The sequence below is a fragment of the Phacochoerus africanus genome, chromosome 6 (assembly GCF_016906955.1).
Source record: "Phacochoerus africanus isolate WHEZ1 chromosome 6, ROS_Pafr_v1, whole genome shotgun sequence".
Classification (NCBI taxonomy): Eukaryota; Metazoa; Chordata; class Mammalia; order Artiodactyla; family Suidae; genus Phacochoerus; species Phacochoerus africanus.
Window position 1 is genome coordinate 8,416,098 of NC_062549.1, and position 18,863 is coordinate 8,434,960.

Below are 18,863 nucleotides of genomic sequence, written 5' to 3' on the forward strand. Positions count from 1 at the left end.
TTGAAATCCTTAGCGAAACGATGAATGTGGAGAAAGAGAGATCGATACCAAGGACAACTAGGCTGAAAAAGCGCTTAGCCTAATCAACTGGTTCCTCCTTCGAGTTCTAGCCTTTGCACGACTTTTTTATGAAGAAATCCACATTCGGGTTTGTTTATGACGTACAACAGAAGCACATTTTATGCAACAGATAGTTACTAGGTACTTAGCCTACACTAAGCTCTAGGAATAAAACGATGACTAAGACACAAGCCCCATCCTCAAGGAACCCACGGCTTAGAAGGGGAGACGGACATCAACCAGGTGCCCCACAGGGCCCGATGCGGGTACGTGCCAAGGATGAGCTCAGCTCTAGCTGGACAGGTTATCATGGAAAGGCACCTGCTAGAAAGACCAGTGGGAGAAGGTTATCCTGGCTGTGAGTAAAGGCCTGGAGCAAGGGGCAGGCAGGCTTCCTGCAGTGATTAGGGTGTGGTACAGCTAGAGCGTTTCAGGGAAGAGATGAGACGGGGAGACAAGGTAACAGAGAGAGAGAGAGTGTGCACATCGTGGAAGGTGCTCGAGGGCCTGGACTTTGTTTGCTGGGCACCAGGAAGACATGACGGTGTGTGAAGCTGAGAAGAGACAAGCTCATCGTTACATTTTACCAGATCACATGGGCAACAGCACGAAGGCACAAGACTGGAGCCACCGGGAAACAGCACGATGTGGCGACGGCTCACATGAAAGGAACAGCGTGAGACGGTCTCGGTGAGGAGCTCGAGGGCAGGGTGAGGGACCACAGGGACAGGACGACAGGGCGCAAGGACCCTGGGCTCAGGCTGTGGTGGGAGGGCAGCGGAGGGGGGGGGGGGGGTTGGGGAAGGGGGGATGGGACACACTTCGGGCCCAGGCAAGTGAGTCAAAATGAAGACAGTCTTGTGAAGAACCAGCGAATCCCCCTGCTCCCCGTTTTAAATAAAATACATACTTTTTAAAAAAGGAACGCTGGGCAGGTTATTAGGAAAAACTAAAAGCAAGGAATTAAGAACATTCTGACATGTTACTTAGGGAGGCACCACTGGGGGGAAACTGGGATGACTACAGCACATCTGGAGCACAGCTGGCAGGTGGATTGCAAGACCCGTCAACTCCCTTCAAAGCCAATTTCAAAATAACCTCTGACTCTACCTTATCTTGCCAGCATTCCTGGAGGAGGACCCTCCCCATGGGGTTCGGCAACTGTACTTCTGGGCCCGGGTGAGCACACGGAGCTGTGGGACAGGGACTGACATTTGCTGAAATAGGAGCCGCCGTATCTACCTTCGCCCACGCTTAGCCATCCTGGGACAATAAGCATGAAGCTACTACTCATCCAAAAAGCCACCAGCCCTTCCCTTTTTAAGTTAAAATGTATTCCGCTGTCTATTCAGTGCGCCGCACTGCTCATCTGAGGCTGCAGAAAGCCACGCGAGCTCGTCTGAGTTGAAACGGACACTGACGCGCGCGCCCTCCCAGCCCCTCTCACTCACTTCAGGATTCCGATCTTCAGCTGAAGCCCGTGCAGAACTTCCGTCACACCGTAGACATCGGCAAGCAGGTGGTGCGTGGAAACTATCTTTTTGGCATTGAGATGAGAGTAGTTCTCTTTCAAAAACGACAGCCCGCACATTCTCCCGTTATTCAACCAGTCCTTATCGTAGCGGTATTTGGCACTCCATCTCTGACCTGCACATGAAGTTGACATGAAAGTGACAAAGATGTCCCGTCACCTGCCACCCGATTAACATCACTCAGTCAGCAAGGCGAGCCCAGGACGGAGAAGGAATTCCAATGACAAGCAAGACAGTGTTTTGAGGGGCTGGCCCTGCAAGAGTGCCCCCCACCTTCAGACTCCCGGCCCAGTGAGGATGACACACTCCACGAAGGATGCGGTCAGTGGCAGGTCGCGCCTGCGGAGGAACCCTGAGTGCACTGCTTTCCATTCCGTGTGAATCTGTCATCTGTTCTCTAAAAAGGCCAAAAGGGCTAGACAGAAACCAGATGGGGTACCTGTCTCTCTCCCTAACATCTTAGTTTGAACTGGATGAAAAAAGGGTTCGAGTTAAGTGACTAGGGCCAAGTCCAAGAGCTCGCAGAACTCTGCATCCCACTACAATCGGCTGCTCCTCTGTCTGTGTCCCCAGCGCGCTGCGAGAGAGTGGAGGGTGGCTAGAAACAGGCGTCTTCCCTCCACCAGGCTGGCAGACGGAAGGCGTTCTGTAAAACCTGCTGGGGGAACGACTGAACGAATGCTCCATTCATGTCGGTCTGACCAATTCTCCTGCTTCTTAATGTTAGTATTCTTATTTTTCAATAAACACGAGAACAAGGCGGTAGCCTTTTATTTGAGAATGTCTAGCTGAGTTCCCGCTCAGAGCTGGACGTGCGACGATACCAGAGCGGTGCTGCTCTGAGGGCCTCCAGCGTGGATGATGGCACCAAGGGGACGGGGAGCCCAAAGGCACAGGGTTTCCTCTCAGTGCTGCCCGCCCAGTACCGTCCTGGTGCACGAGACATGCAAGGCTCTGGGCCCCAGCTGCCTCATCAGTAAAATAAAGGGGCGGGACGTGACCATTCAGCATTAGGTGGCTACGCAGCACGGCCAGACATCTGCCCGAAACGCGCCTCAGGAGGAGCCCACGTTCAGACTACAATTCAGTGCAAACAGCCACACAGAAACCTATTTTAGCAATCAATGCACAGGAGTACATCAGGGATCTAGTTCCTCTCCAGGAAAAAAGCCACAGCCCTGTCGTTCCAGTAAGAAAATAAATATGCTGGTGGATTTATGCCAATGCTTTTCCCTAAGTAATTAATACAGAAAATAAAACTGTTAACTGTGAAAAACGCTTTGAAATTTTAACACAGACGCAGTCTGAGAGACGCAGGAGTCACGGCGGTTCAGGCAGCTCCGCACCCTGCAGGAGACACTCAGACAGCAGGCGACAAGGGGGACCCAGGCTTACCGGGAGGGTCTCGGCAGACGTAGCAGATGTACTGCTCGGGGATGCTCTCCTCCAGCAGCCCCATGCACACGCCGTGCTGCCAGCACAGGCACTCTTCACACTGCCAGGGAACAACCACTGCGTTACTGCTAGGCACACACAGAGGCCTTCTCCGCAACCAGACAGCTCAGTCCTGCGGCTGCCACCAGTTCAACTGGTAATCCACATAATGCAAGCAAGCGATGACTTAAAATGAACTTTATTTTTGAAGGAGTCAATGATTTCAAGAACTTCCTCTTGTTGCACCCATTAAAATGTGCTTTCTTAAACAGGTTTAATCATAAAAAAGTTTGCTATTTCCCATATCTTTAAAACTCTTAAAAATAGGTTATTAAAGTGCGATTTTTTTTTTTTAAAAGGCAAGTTTGAAGGAGTGCCTGTGGCCACAACCTCTTAAGAGGACCACCTGCGTGGTGAACCTATAAATTTGTTGTTCCATTGTTTGAGGAAACCCTGAACAAGGGGGGAAAGATTACTCTCCTTTTTCTTTCTATAAGTAACGCCTCCGAATCTTCCGCATGTCCCTATAGGATGTGGGTTGTGCCTTCCTTTTCCCTGAAAGATCCTTTTTCTACAGGAGATGTTCTCTGTAATGGCAAGCCTTAAAACAAAGTTTTCCTTTAAGCTTTGATACTGCGGACATTTTTCTGTTTCAGCATCTGCCCTCTGAAGGAAGACTGTATGACATACAGGATCAAGGAACCGGACACAGACTCGCAGGTGAAGGGTGGCTAGGAACGACCCTCCCATGTGGACGCGGAGCCACCTCAATGGCTCCTGAAAAGAACGTCAGCGCCAAGGCCTCAAGATAAACACCCTGGAGAGTGAGCCTCCGATGAGAAAGCCGCCACTGCAGCTGAAGGAGAGAACTGCCGACAGCTACGACTGGGGTCTCAACACCACCGGCTAGAGCCTCCATCTTCAAAAGGACCGTTAGGAAAAAGAGAACCGACGCCCCCACAAACGTGCTGGGCACCTGGAACCACGCATTCAGGCTGAAGGCAGGCAGGTCACCTGAATCATGAAGCCGTTCTCCTCGTCCATCTCACAGACGCAGCGCACAATTTCATTAAGAGCATCCTCTTCATCCTGAGACTCCTCGAAATTGGTTGAGTCAAAGTCCTGATTGTACTCATCCCCACTGAGGAGCAAACTCTCCGTCGAAGAATCGTCTAGGAACTCCATATCTGACAAGTCTACAACATACGTAAAAGCACACTCAGCATTTTATTTTCATTTTTACGTCATTTTCTAGAAAGAAAGGAGCTATGGGAAGTGATTATAAGCTCTTACATATTCAGACTGGGAGAGCAGACAAATGGGAATAGAGTATCTGTCTCTGGACAAAGAAACAAATGATGTTTGGAGCTCGGGCAGCTATTACTGTCTAACATCTAATGTCAGCACCACGACACGTGTCCCCTAGTCTAACAGAGGTTCGAGCTAAGGCGGGAAGGAATAATGTAAATTTGCAGTTTTCCACTGCTTTCACCAACACTGTCCCTTTGGATCCTCACGAGAACCCTGGGTTGTAAGGAGAACAGGTTTTCATCATTTGCACCACACAGATACACAGCACTTCAGGGGCGAAGGCGCTTGCCTAACAGCAATACTGCGATTCTTAACAGTATCATCACTGCCCACTGCACTTAACATACCCCCGGTGCCGTACTAAGCACTTCAAACATGAGATCTGTAACTTGCTCGTGATGCAGCCAGTTTGTGGTAAAACCAACTGCACACCAGGACTGCCCGACTCTAAAACCTACGCTCGTGATAATTTCACCGGTATTTCTTAAACTGGGATTATGAGTTCCCGAAGGAATTTTAAATGTTTTAAATTTCATTTTGATAAAAAAAATCTTTTAAAAACAAATAAGTACATTCTAGAAGTTAAATTATATAGATGACCCTACATACAACTCTATTTGAATGCCAGGTTTTAAGGGTGTACTTATAACGACATTTTGTCAAAGACTATCAGTTAGCTCAGGCTACTGAGAAAAAAAAAAAAAATCAAGGCAAAAATAGGGAAATGTTACGACAAAGGGAAAGAAATCACGACCGGACACTAATGGTTTGCTGGGGTGTGCGTGGAGAAACACTGGGAAAATGGAGTCAACAGATGACACGAGACCTGAACGCTGCTCAGAGGCTCCTAAGACGGAGACTGAGCCAGGGAGCACTCCCCGCACGGAGCAGAGGGGCCCCTCCCTCCCTCTCCAGCCTAACCCCTGGGCACATTCTCAGTTACTCCTTCACCTGCTGATTATTCATCTCCCTTTTCTAGAATGTCATGGGTCCATGAGAGCAAGGGCATTTGCATTCTGAATGCTCCACAGCCAGGGCCTAGAAGGAAGCCTGGTATGTATGACAGTCACTTCAGAATGTTTCCGGAAAAGGGGCGGAAGGAGTCAATAGAGAGAGAAAATTTTCTTTTCCAGATATCATCAGACCAGTTGGAAGTCGCCTAAATTCAAACTAAATAATTCATGCTATTTATATTTTAAATACTTCACATGAATTAGGGTTTCCCATCAGCTTACTTTTCCCCTGACTCAATGTGCTTGAATGTTTTGTTTCTGATTTGTAAGAAGTTAATGTTTTACAGAAAAAGAACTATTTTCTTCTCTTTAGACTCTTAGGACATCTTAGAGGGAATAAGCTGAGCAGAATGAGACAATGGTAGAGAGATGCAAGAAAACATTCAAGGAGCAAGAAGTAAATCACTGAAACACTAGAAACTCTTCCTAATATTAACAATATGAGAAGTTTTGAGAACCTGGAGAAATTTTACTTCCTCATAGTCTTGCTAACTTATATCCAAAATCTGTATTTTCTTTGGGGCTCTCCTGAATACAACTTCATGTTTCAAAATGGCAGATCAGAACACAGATGAACAGTTTTACATATGCTGCGGCAGCATAAACATGTGGCAATAAATGGGCTGGCAACCGTAACAGAGTTGGCAATGAGTTTAGTGTAAAAACTATTAGCACTGAAAAGAATTAGTGTATATCTCACATAGGTTTGTACGGCCAAAATAACCGGGTGTTACGGCATTAGAATGCAAGTTTAACAGACTGGCCTGAAAATCCAGTTTGACTAACTCGCAAGCATCAAAGCAGTGCTCGGCTGAATTCTGAGGGCTAAGTAAATGGGTCACTGGGTTGAAAGCTAAATACGAAAAGCAAGCACAGGTTCCCTCTCACTCGGAGACAGCCACCTGGACAACAGCTCCCACCGAGTGGCCACAGAACACTGTTCTCTTCCAACTGCCGCCCCTGAACCACCCACTTGGATGGTACTCGCAAAGTGGGGCTCCAGATCAGCATCCCTGGGAACTTGTGAGAAATCAGATGCTAGGGGCAAGGCCCGGAAATGTGTCGTAAGCAGCTCTCCAGGCAGTTGCGATGAATGCTCACATCTGAGAACCTCTCCATTTTCCCACATGCGTGACAATGCAGGGAAGGACAGCGGAACTGAGGGCGCCCACCCAGGACACTCTTGCCAGCCCCTTGCAGGGGTTCTGCTTCCAGCAACACTGCTCGGCCAGAGGCGACCGCCCACTGTCCATCCCTCTGTATAAACAGACCCTTTGCAGACCTTGCTGGCGCACGGGATGGGTGTTCCTACATGAGTTTCAACCCTGGCTCCCTGGGCTGTCCTGCCAGGATCCGCCCTCCCAGAAACCTCAGCCTGGTGCTCTGCTATCGTACATTTCAGCATCACAGCAGTGAGCGTGATGCAGGCCTGGGTCAAGATCCACCGGCCCAAAAGGAAAAAGGGGACCTGTGCGTGTTAGAAAAGGGGGAACTTTGTCCTGATCCTCCCTCCCAACTTTTGTTTTATATTTGGGATTGAAAAATCTCAAAAGTGCTATGTGCTCATTTTAGGGTAAAGGGAAGAACATAAGTTCCTCTGTAGTGAGCTGGGAAAGAGTCAGGCCTGGAGGAGAGCAGGCGGTAACAGTGACAAAGCAAACACACTCCGGCACCTACGGTGGGGGGCAGTGAGAGAGGAGGAAAGACGGGAGGGGAGTGCCCCCTAAACACCCTTGGGATTTTAGAGGACAGGCCCACCCCTGTCCCTCCCGCCTCATCTCTGGTTCCCGCAGGGCTGGAGCACTGATCCCGAGAGTCTTGCCTCCTGCTGCTTAGAGCTCGGGAAGGAAAGAGGGCTCAGCACCTTCCCCGGTTACGGTCAGGGCCAGACTTGCAGGAAAACCAACTTCAATTCCAAGGCTCGTGTCACTACCTGACGGGGCTGTCTAGCTACGTGCCTGATGCCTGAAGGTGGTCAAATCATTGATCTGACCGAATGTCTAGACTTTTGGTTACAGATATATCTCTGATCAGAAATTCAAAGTACATTTTTAAGACCAGGATCCATATCTGGTAGAAAAAAGCATTACCTGAGGAGCTGAGACAGACCTTGGTTTGAGTTTTAATTCTGACGCTAATTAGCTGCCAGAGTTATTTAACTTGGAAGCCTCTGCCTGGGACCTACATCGTGTGGATGACAATATCCAGGGAAGAACATGAAAATCCACATAAACACACCTGCACGAGACCAGGACACAGCAGACACTAATCGTTTCCCTGCCACCTGTCCTATAATTAAGCGTAAAACCAATCTTTATACAAATTAAAAAGTAGCTCCGATGCCTAGTGCTGCGATCTGCATATTAGTTCATGGAATAACTTTTTCAATCGTGTGCCCTGCTCAGATAAGCCTCAGTAAAGTGTGCTTTATTCTCAGTTCCACACTTAAGAATCTTAAGACTTGTTTGAAGCATTACATGATTACACATACTTTCACCACTAAGATCAACTGACAAAATTGCCCTTGGATACTGATATGTTGTATTTTTCTCCGTAAACATGCTTCGCAGAGCCAGAGAACTCCCAGAAGATCGAGTTAGTGGAGAAGAGCACCTTTCCAAAAATTCTAGGGAACTGTCTTCATAGTCTGAATAGTCTGCAACATAAGACACATAAAGAAGTATTAATGAAATGCCGAGGAATCAAGAAGAGTCACCATAAAAACAACAAGAAAGTCATGTTTTATGACACATAAAATAATCACGCCACCACTTTGACTTCTCATCCATGAACAGCTAGATCATCACGCATCTGAGGAATTGGGTTTGGCAAGAATACCTGGGACATACTCCCCAGGCAGTCTTTGCAAGGCAGGGAGCACCACCTTCCAAATGGGACCCATAAACTCTTGTTAAGTAGCCTGGAAGGGAAGAGGGAAGGACTGCTACATTTTCTCTTCATCAGAAATGTCCACAGTAAGATGTGCAAGATAGAAATTGACTTTTTTTTTTTTTGCAATTTGTAAAGAGGTTCTCATGAGGTTTAGCATGTCAATTACTTTATTATAGTGATAAAATGTGATCGATAAATTCTTCAGCAGAAAACCTCTGAGCTAAACTAAATGGTTCTGAAAGAAATTAGTCCAAGTTCTGTCTTCCTCAGCTTGGAATGAGTCAGGCAGAGGAAGGAGCAGGAGAAGCCACGTGCAGCTCACCGGAGGGTGGGCGGTGGTCGAGGACGCCCAAGGGCGAGAGTGAGTCTGGGCCTGTGGGAAGGCTATGGAGAGGATACCTGGCACATGTGACAACTACAAGGCTGTGGCTGGAGGACGTGAGGGAGGGGGATAAGAAATGAGACTAGAGTGACAGAAGCCAGATCAGGTTGCAGGTTTTTTAAGTTTAAGTTTTATCCTAAAGGCGCAAAAAGCCGAATTCTGTATGGGGGAGCGGAATGTGACTCACGCCTGGTTCCACCGTTCAAAGACCTCTCCAGCGTGCGAGGGAGGAAGGAGTGAGAGGAGCATGAGTGGAGGCGGGGACACAGTTCAGAGGCTGAGGCAGGGTCCAGGCGAGAAATGCTGGTGGCCAGGGACTGGGGGAGGCAGCTGAGGGGGAGCCTGAGAGGCAGGTGCAGTGGTCTGCGGACTGGAGGGGGTGGCGGGCTGAGATGAGAGGGCATCACCAAGGGTGGTTTCTAGGTTTCTGCTTGAACAAGAAGGTGCTGAAATCGGCATTCAGAGATGGAGCATAAGTGGGAGGTAGAGAAATCAGAAAAGAAATGTGGGTTCAGAGGAGGGCTTTTCAAAGACACATTGTCCATATAAATCTAAAAATGCGGGGGGCAGTGAGAAACGCCAGGATTCTAAGAACTGAAAGATGAACATGCCCCCGTGCGAGTGGAGGCAGACAAGACTGATCTGCCAGTGAGTGTGTGGATGTGGTGGGTAAGAGACGAGCAAGCGCCCGTCTGATGGCTCCCCGTTCCTCAACTGAGTGTGAAGCAAAGGATGCAAACTGAGGCAGATGAGGGAACCGAGAAGAGGCAGAGAAGGGTACAGAGTGGAAAAGCAAGGTTAGAAGAGCAGAGCGGCCCGTGCTGGTGTGTAGTGAGCAGCCACTTGATGGTGGCTGTGGGAGGCAGAATGACGGCCACATCCAAATCCCCAGAACCTGTGAAAATGCCAGGTTACATGGCAAAGGGGAAGTAGGGCTGCTGGTGGAATGAGGCTGGTGATCAGCTGACCTTATCCCAAATTATCTGGATTGGCCCAGTGTAAGCACGAGGGTCCCTAAACGTACCAGGGGGAGGGGGAGGAGTCAGGGTCAGAGTGGTGGCAGGTAAGAAAGACCCAGGCACATGCTGGCTTTGAGGATGGGAGGGGCCTCGAGCCAGGCCAGGGTGCACGCAGCCTCTGGAAAGTGGGAAAGGCAGGAAAATGGACTCTCCCAGAGGCTCCAGAGAGGAGTGCGGTCCTGACACCTTGACTTCAGCCCACTGAGACCCATTTTGGACTTCTGACCTCCAGAACCTTAAGATAACAAATTTGTGTGATTTTAAGTCACCGTTAGAAAGGAGTTTGTGACAACAGTGATGGGAAACTAAGACAGTGGTCGCCACAAATACCACGGCGTGGCCCACATTGACTGAGGGCTTTCTAGGTGCCGAACGTGATTCTCAGTGCTTTACGTAGATAATCAACACGTTTAATTCGCACAGCCACCCTATGAGGGAGCTCCAAGTGCTGGTGCTGTTTCATTTGTAAAAGGAAAAAATGGAGGCAGCAGAGGTTAAATTGCCCAAGAATACACAGCTATCAATGGCAAAGCCAACATTCAAACCCAGACAGCCTGACTCCAGAAGCCTTACTCTTAACAAAAAGCATTACCGTGCATGGACGTTCACACACTGGAAAGCTTGTTAAAACTGCTTCCTGGGCCTCCCCGTCCCACCCCACTGAGTCATTCAGCCGTGGGGACACTGGCACATGAGGCTGCGGCCACCAGACTACAGGGCAATCACCCCAGTCCTCCGGTGACTGCAGGGCTGCCCAACACCATGTGTTCAAGCCCAAGCACGGGCGCGTGAAGGGCGCTTGTTAGATGCTGGCCAGGCACCGTGTTAATGAGTACTTGACGACGACCACCACCGGCATCCTAACAGTAAATAAATCTACATAGTAGGAACCATCATAACCATTCTACAAGTGAGGAGGCTGCAGCTTACAGAACTGAAATAATTTGCCAAAGGTCACCCAGGCGCTAAGGGTTGCAATCAGGATTTGAACTCACACGCTCTGCTCTTAAGCGGCCCTTTTATTGACTACAGTTAGAATGCCCTCTCAGCAGAAGTGACAGGAGACGGACTGGCTAAGAGTAAAAATAATGGCAGACATGGCAATTTGGTGTAACAGTGGAACGTGGCTGACACTGAACCCCTCCACGTTTTATGAGCAACCGAGCAGGATCTGTCAGCCCTCCACACCCCACCTGCTTGCCCGCTCCAGGGCCCTCTGGCTGGTATGAGGAGAAGTCTCCTGCTACCTTTAGGGTTTGAGCAAACGTAATCCTCTCTGTAAAGAAGGAGACCAATCACCCCAGCTTCTCTGAACAGAATTAATTTTGTTTCGCTTTTACCACGCACATAACAAGACCCTTCCGGGGAGACCGCCTGCAGGCGTCTTATTAGCACTCTTGCCACACACTCGTGTGTTCTCTTGCAAGGGCCCAGAGGGGAATCTCTGTTTCCACTACACAACACTTCGGATTCTCTCTGCATTTCTCCTTCTAGTTCTTTTCCGTCCCTGTTCATGCTTGGTTTTCTCATATTTGCAGACACATGAAAGTAGGAGATGAAGCAACTTGCTCAAAATAACAAAGCTAGAGATGGGCAGAGATGTCACTCAAAATCTCAACAAGGCAACTTCTCTCACCCACAGACTGAACACAATGTTAGTTTCACACCGTGTAAACTAATTCCGGTGATCAAAACAGATGTCTACCCACCACGGCATAATTACAAAGAACCACTGAACTAAATTACTACTTTTCATAACTTGGCTTAAACTCACAGATAACTAAGGACTTACTATGCCAACGAAGACAAGGAGGGCAGAATACACAGTCTAGTAAACGATCTTTAAGGTATAGGAAGGGAAGATGAACAACAAAGCATAATGGTTCAAATGAAGATGCTGAAGCTAGACAGCCTGGGTTTCAATCAGCTTTTCTCCACTTATTAGCTGTGTAAGCTTAGACTCCTCTCTTTACCTCTTTGTTTTAATTAACTTTGTAAAATGGGGGTAAGAGGCCCAGTTGTAAAAGCTTAATGTGGGATTTATATGTAAAATGCTTAGTGTTCAGTACATACTAAGCACAGCAGGATATGTGAAATAACAAGATGGGGAAAAAAAAGAATTTTTTTGAATTCGGATAGAAATTTAGTAACTTACGCAGACTAAAATACATATTCTATTGGGAACCTCATGTAGAAATAATGTGTATTCTTTAAAATTAAGATGTCTTTTAAAATTTCAAAGTTATTTAAAACCGTCCATTTCCATTTTATAGAACACTCTTTCAATTTAACCATGCGGGGGAAAGTGTCACTTCCAAGATGAATGTAAATAGCTCAGAATAAATTCTCCTCAAATGTAATAATTACAAAGATGTTGGTGATTACTCGATCCAACACCTGCTGTGTACAGACAGCAATGTTTTTGTGCATCTTGACTGTTTCCTAGAACTTCATTTTCAAAGTTAAGATTGACACTGACAGGTCTGATTTTAAAATGTAAACAAAGAGATAAGGTTCTTTTCTTTTTCATTAAAACATAAAAATATATAACATTTCTAAAGGTTTATCTTTTTAACAGCTCTTCATACATAGGGTTACCATAGGTAATGGTGGATTACAACTTTGAGGTGCAAATTTTCTCCATTTTTTCTCTAAAATTTATTCATTATAATCACTCTCCTTTCTTTCAAGTTATCACTTCCTTCATTCTCCTAACTATCCCTCACTTTGCTACCCCATACGGCCCACTTCTTATTTTGTTCTTTATCAGCTCCCCTCCCCACCGGCCCATTACTTTTTCTCCACTTTCATGGGTGTTTTAGTTTATGAGATTCTGCATCCGCTACTAAGTATTGGCAGAGACCTATTTGCCAGTGGGGTGTAAGATGACTTAAGAAGCTTGGCCCTTCCTGCCCTGCCACTCGGGGTCTGCACTGCAAAGTCCAAGGCAGCCAAATCCCCTGAGCGTCAGGCCAGCAGGGAGCGGAGCTGGCAGTCGCCGCTGCATTCCAATACATAATGACGTGTGTGTGGGGGGGTCACGACACAAAGGACTCCAAGGTTCATGGTTTCTGTCTACAGAACTCTGAAGTTTCCTAACTTTGGGTTCTCTCTAGTTTGGATTCCTGTGAAGGGCTGTCTGTGAAGGGCTGGGGCAGAAAGAAGAGCTGAGGAGCAGTGCAGACACAGGAGTGTCTGGGAGGTGGTTTCAGGCTTTTCAATCTCATTTTGATCATAATGACTTTAGCAGCTTTAGAGTTAAAAGAATGTAGCGATTTCATATCCTGTGGAAAGATGAGATGTTATTTTGGCCTACAGAGAGTTAAAATCTGAAGAATTTGCCAATAAAGATTACCAACTGTGAAATTACCTACTTGATTTATAGTTAATTTTTTTTTAATTATTTGATGAATATGAGGGAAAAAAATGGGTAGGACATAAAGCACATCAGTACCACAAAACCCCGAGGTCCCCGTCAGGCACTTTAAGGGAGTACCCCTGTCACCTCTGAAGGGTCCTTTGCGTCACTTCTCAATTTGAACAGACACATTTCCTTCCCCACCTCAGAGGGAACCACTATCCTGAATTTCTATTCATCATTCTCTTGCTTTTCCTTATGCTTTCGCTACACATATTTAAATCTCTAAAAATATATGTCTTAGTTTTACGACTTTTTGATCTTTACGTAAATGAAACCATAAAACTATACGTGTTTTCTTCAATGACTTGCTTTTTAGCTTATCCACTTTGTTCATGAGAGTCCAGAGGGTCAATTCACTTATTTACACAGGGATATGGATTCCACTGAATGGACACGTGGACACCTGGGCCCATGCCAGTGCTGCTGTGAATGTTCTCGTAGATGCCTCCTGATGCATCGTGAGAATTTAGTTACGGATGTGAGGTCACGTGGTATCCACAACGTCACCTCCACTCTCTGATGCCCTCCGGCTTTCCACAGCAGCTGTACAGTTATTTCCACTTCCTCAGCAACAGCTGATATCATCCGCCTTGTCATTTTTGTCCATAAAGATAGGAAATAGATTTCCCTAGGTTTCAAAAACCACATTATGCAGCTTCTCCTAAGATGGAGCTCTGTATTATATATTCATTTATCATTTTCAGGTTTCCACTTCTGTGAAACGCCTGTTAAGAAGCATTTCATGCTGGGTTTTTCTGATTTGTAAGGGTTTGAAATAGATTCTGGATACTAATGCTCTGTCAGGTACATGCGCTGCAAGCATCTTCTTATGGTTTGTGTTATCTTTTCACTCCCATTGCAACGTCTTTGATGAACCAAAGTTCATGTCACTGTAATCTCATTTTGAACCTTTTCCTTTAGGGTTGGCATTTTTTGTTTAGGAATCCCTGCCCAAAGATCATAAGGATGTTTCCCCATACTGTCCTTCGAAGTTCTGTAGTTTCATTTTCCACTAAGTCTTTAATCAACCTGGAACTGATTTTTGTGTGTGGTGTGAGGTAGGAGTCCAGGTGCATTTTTCTTCACCACATGGATTATAAACTGTCCTAACACTATTTACCATTTACCAGCATGAAATAAACCAAGTTTTGAAATATGTTTGCATCTGCTTTGAATTATCCTATTCTTTCAAAATACCTCACTGCTTTAGTAACTATAAATGAATGGTAATTCTTCTCCTTACTCTTCTTCAAGAGTGGCTATTATTTTTGACTCTTTGCTCTTTCACATTAGAATGAGCAATGAATTTACAGATTTATCTGAGGTGCCATCTTTTCAATACTGAATCTACTAACCCATGAAGATGAATTATCTCCCATTTATTTAGTCCTTCTTTATGTTTCATAAAGTTTTATAATCTGCTATGCATAGTTTTTTTTTTTAAGATGAGTACACATGGAATGGGTGTATTAAATGGTTCTGCATTTATAAAAACTGTAGCCTCACTGCGCCCAACTTTATTGCTTTTCTAATGTTAAACCAACTTTGCGTACTAATCCTATGTCATCATACTTTTAAATATCCTGCTCTATTTAATCCCCAACATTTATTTATGCGTGGGCATCTCTGTCAATAAGTTAGAACAGCCTGTGACTGTTCTTCCCCATATTGTTCTCTTCTGATTTTGACAGCAAAGTTATTTACATCGTCTCAGGTGAATTTGGAGTTGTATTATTTTCCTAGCACATTACCATAAATTGGGTGGATTTTGGACGTTGGCCCTCAGTCCTGGGGCCAATGTCCAAAATCAGGTGTCGGCAGGGCCATCTCCCTCTGAAGGTTCCAGGGGCAAATCCTTCTTTGCCTCTTCAGCTTCCGTTTGCTCGGGTTCGTTGGCTTGGGGTCGCAGCCCTCCAGTCACCTCCTGTGTCTTCACACAGCCACCTCCCTCGTGTGTCTCGAGGGAGGTGCCCTCTCCCCTCTTATAAGACAGCAGCCACCAACTTTAAGGTCCCCCCCAAATCCCAGGTGCTCCCCTTTTCAATCGCATCAGCAGAGGTCCTGTTACCAAATGCAGTCACATTCACAGGCATGAGGTCAGGAGCTGGCCACCTATTCCGGGGGGACACTAGTCACCCCACTGGGGCAGTGCTCCTCTTTTCATAAATTCTAAAATGATTTCTATCAATCTGGAATAATCTGCTCCTTTAACATTTGGCAGAACTTAAGAGCAAAACTTTTGGGGCCAGGACTTTTTCTCTGAGGAAGATTTAAAAATACTGATTAAATTTCTTTTAAGGTTTGAAGACTATTTAGGTTTTTTCCTTTTTGAGTGAGTTTGGTTTCTGGCAACTGTCCATACCTTCAAATAACCTCCCAAGTACACTGGCATAAAGTTGTTCCCACCATCTTACGTTTATGTCTGGAGCACGTGTAGTTACATTCTCCTTATTCTTGATACTGTTTATTGGCACATTTTTTTTTTTAAATCTTCCCAGAGGTTTGTTTATTTTATTCATTTTTTACCGAAAACTTAGTTTTGGCATTTTTCATTTCTTCCTAGCATTTTTTTTAGGTCATTAATTTCTGCTCATATGTAACTTTTCTTGGACTTGCTCTTTTCCAACTTCTTAATTTGGAGGCTTGGCTGACTCTCCTTTCTAACATGAGCATGCACAGCGATTCTAAGTCCATTTTAACTACAGCCTCAAGTTTTGTTATGAAAATAATATCTTCATCACCTGTCAGGTTCTTAACATCTTATTACTTTCCATTTCATACTGTTCTTTTACCCGTAAGTTAGTTTAAAATAGTTTGCTTGATTTCTAAACAGATGGGGCTTTTTACCTTTTCAATACCGATTTTAGTTGACCACAATATCTTTAAAATGTGCTGAGGTTTTTAAAGCTGCATCCAGTGGTCAATTTTAATAAACACTTATGTCTATCTGAAACAAATGTCTACTCTGCAGCTGCTGAGTTCAGTGTCCTGGATAGCCGTTAGACCAACAGTGCAGCTGCCATCTCTCTCATTATCCTTACAGATACTTGTGAGTTTTATTAATTTATTAATTACTAAGAAATATGATGATATTATTCAGTGATAAAATTTAGAAACTGTATCCCTAGGAAGATATAAAGTGAACTGTTACCTCCCATCTCTAGGAATGATTTTTGCCTTAATGATTACTTATAAAGGATATCCTTTAGAGACAGGCTATTGATAGAAAAACCATGTGGTTTTGTTCAAGTTTTTGTAAAAATACTTCCCCTCATTTTTGACAGCTTATTGAAGGAACTATAAAATTCTAGGCTGAGAATAATCCCTTCTGTACCCCAAAGAGTGCTTGGTCAAGGTCTAGTCCACCATCTCACTGGGAATGAAACTCTCGTCAGGTGCAATGAATTCACAGACCACTTAACTTACAGACTTAGTGAGACAGAGTTCCATATTTTCAAAATTAACAAGGCAAAGAAAAGCTACTACAGGAACTTCTCAGCTCTCAAGAACATGGGGATCTTGTCCTAACTCCGTTTTGGTAAAAAAGGAAAGTTGAAAGCATCTTAGAATTTTACAACATGGGAACCACCATTTTAGCCTACAGTCAAGCCCCCTGCATTCACAGGTTCTGCCACTGCGGATTTAACCAAGGGCAGATCAGTTTTCAATGTCCACAGATATGGCACCCGGGGAATGCAGGGCTGACAGCACACAGACGCGCTCTGCCACCTGGGAGAGGAAACCCAGGCACCCGCGGCCTCTGCTGTCTGCAGAGACACCGAGGGAGGATGTCCTTACCATGCTGCTTAGATTTCTTTTTCTTCTTCTTCTTCTTCTTCTGCTTTGGTTTGTAGTGATCTTTGTCTCGCTTTTCTTTTCTTTCTTTATCCTTTTCTTTTCTCTTACCTAAAGGGCAAAAGCGAGCAAGTCAGTAATGGTGCCTGATCTCGCGTTGTTCCTCGGTGGCTAATCTAAAAGCAGCATGTATGTTTGAACCAGCTCTTCCAGTCACCTGCCCAGAGTGATGGATTCAGTTATACTGTTCCTGACATGAGTCTGGAACCCCTGCTTGGTCACTGGACTGCCAGAGGGGATCTTCATCAGCAGTGCTGAGAAACCCCAACTCCCGACACCTTCACGTTAACACAGGCAGTTGTTCAAATCTTTAAATGAGTAACAGAACTCAGCTTCCTGAAGCGGCAAGAAATACACTCTGTAACTTAAGAAAGACCTGACCGAGGAGACATAGCATTTCCATACAAAATTTAACAAAGAAATATATTAGAAGATTAAAAAAAAAAAAAAAACTTGAACTTTTTTCCTTAGAAAAATAAGAAAACTAAATCAACTTCATGAATAATTCCTTCTGTCTTTCAATACTTTCCCAGTGTGTACAAGAATGAAGACGAAAAACACAGGGAAAAAGACTTATTTTATCAAATTAAATTTTGTTCCAAAATTTAAAATTTTCTTTTTCCCAATCATAGGTACTTTAAGGAAAAGGAACAGATGTTAAAGCAGTATCCTATTTAAAATTAACTCATCCCATATATTGAACCATTGCTCTAACTCAAGACGGTTTAGCCCTTAACGTTTCAACCATACTGAACCAACTTTCAGTAGCCCAAGCTCCAGTTTGTTTATCTGTGGAATGTTGAAGACTATTACCCAGTATTTCCAAACTTTTAGTCATTACAGCACAGAAGACAGAAAAGATAGCAGAAAACTTCGTAAATTTTTACAAAGTGAAAGAAAAAAGTCTGGAAAAAAGCTAATTTAATTTACCATCCATTCTCTAAACTGCAACAGTGTTAAATGGCAGCTTATTTTTTTTTAATTTTTTCATGTTTTAAAAGTTTTATTGAAGCAGAGCTGATTTATCGTGTGGTGACCACTTCTGCTGTACAATAAAGTGAGTCCGTTACACACAAACACACATCCGCTCTTTTTCAGATTCTTTTCCCGTACGGGATGATCACGGAATAGCAGCTAGAGTTCCCTGTAGCTTATTCTTAAATAGCCAGAACTGTAAAGATTTTCAAAAACGTGACGTTCTCAGCGAAAGTCTTAGGCTCATTTGACAAGAAGCACACACACTACCACACGACATCTAATTAAGAAAGGACATGTTTGGAGCTGCAAGATACTAATAAGCACTAGAACAGATGAGCACTTACACCTAAAGGAGCACTAACAGGTAAAAGTAAGGGACAGACTACGTCCTCCCACTGCCAAGCCATCTACAGTCTTTTGCTTAAAGATTACTTTCTGTTCATACCAAATGCTGTTGAGCTTTTTTCTTCCAATTTCACTTTTTTTTCTGTTTTCGACATTCCTGTAGGTTTAGGGGAAAAATATGTAAGTTTAGTCAGAAAGAGTTAAAAGGATGGGACAATGTTTTAAATTACAATTGCTCACAAAACTTTCCCTAGGACCTTCTTCCCCTAAAGGTCCACATTATTTTACTGCCTGAAGGAGTAACAAAGAGGTGGGATTTCTTCCTTTAAAAAAAAAAACAAAAGCTAAATTAAGGACGATTTTTGTTCCTCCAGACTACACGATTAGATGCCCAGTTCCACCATTTATTAGCGTCCCAGCCTAGTGTAATCTCCCTGTCTTTCAGTTTCCTTATCTGCCAAATAGGGATAAGAGTATCCACTCCCTGTTCTTATAAGTATTATATGAGTCAATGCTTAGAACAGTGTCTGATAAATAATAAGTGCTTCTTTTCACTTTCTCCTTTAGGGTGGGATAATAATTTGTTCTATATCATTTCTAGAAATAGCAGAATGGGGCTAA

General features: G+C 44.7%; 1 protein-coding gene across 1 annotated transcript in view; it reads right to left on the reverse strand.

The window, feature by feature from the left end:
• The window catches only part of PHF20L1 (PHD finger protein 20 like 1), a 72,620-nt gene that overhangs the window by 7,254 nt on the left and 46,503 nt on the right, over positions 1 to 18,863 (reverse strand). The window contains exons 13-18 of the mRNA XM_047783222.1: positions 18,343 to 18,399; positions 16,863 to 16,970; positions 7,842 to 8,006; positions 4,041 to 4,222; positions 2,988 to 3,087; positions 1,512 to 1,707 (exon numbers count right to left, since the gene is read on the reverse strand). Of these exons, the coding sequence (XP_047639178.1) occupies positions 1,512 to 1,707; positions 2,988 to 3,087; positions 4,041 to 4,222; positions 7,842 to 8,006; positions 16,863 to 16,970; positions 18,343 to 18,399 (808 nt within the window). The remainder of the gene's footprint in view (positions 1 to 1,511; positions 1,708 to 2,987; positions 3,088 to 4,040; positions 4,223 to 7,841; positions 8,007 to 16,862; positions 16,971 to 18,342; positions 18,400 to 18,863) is intronic.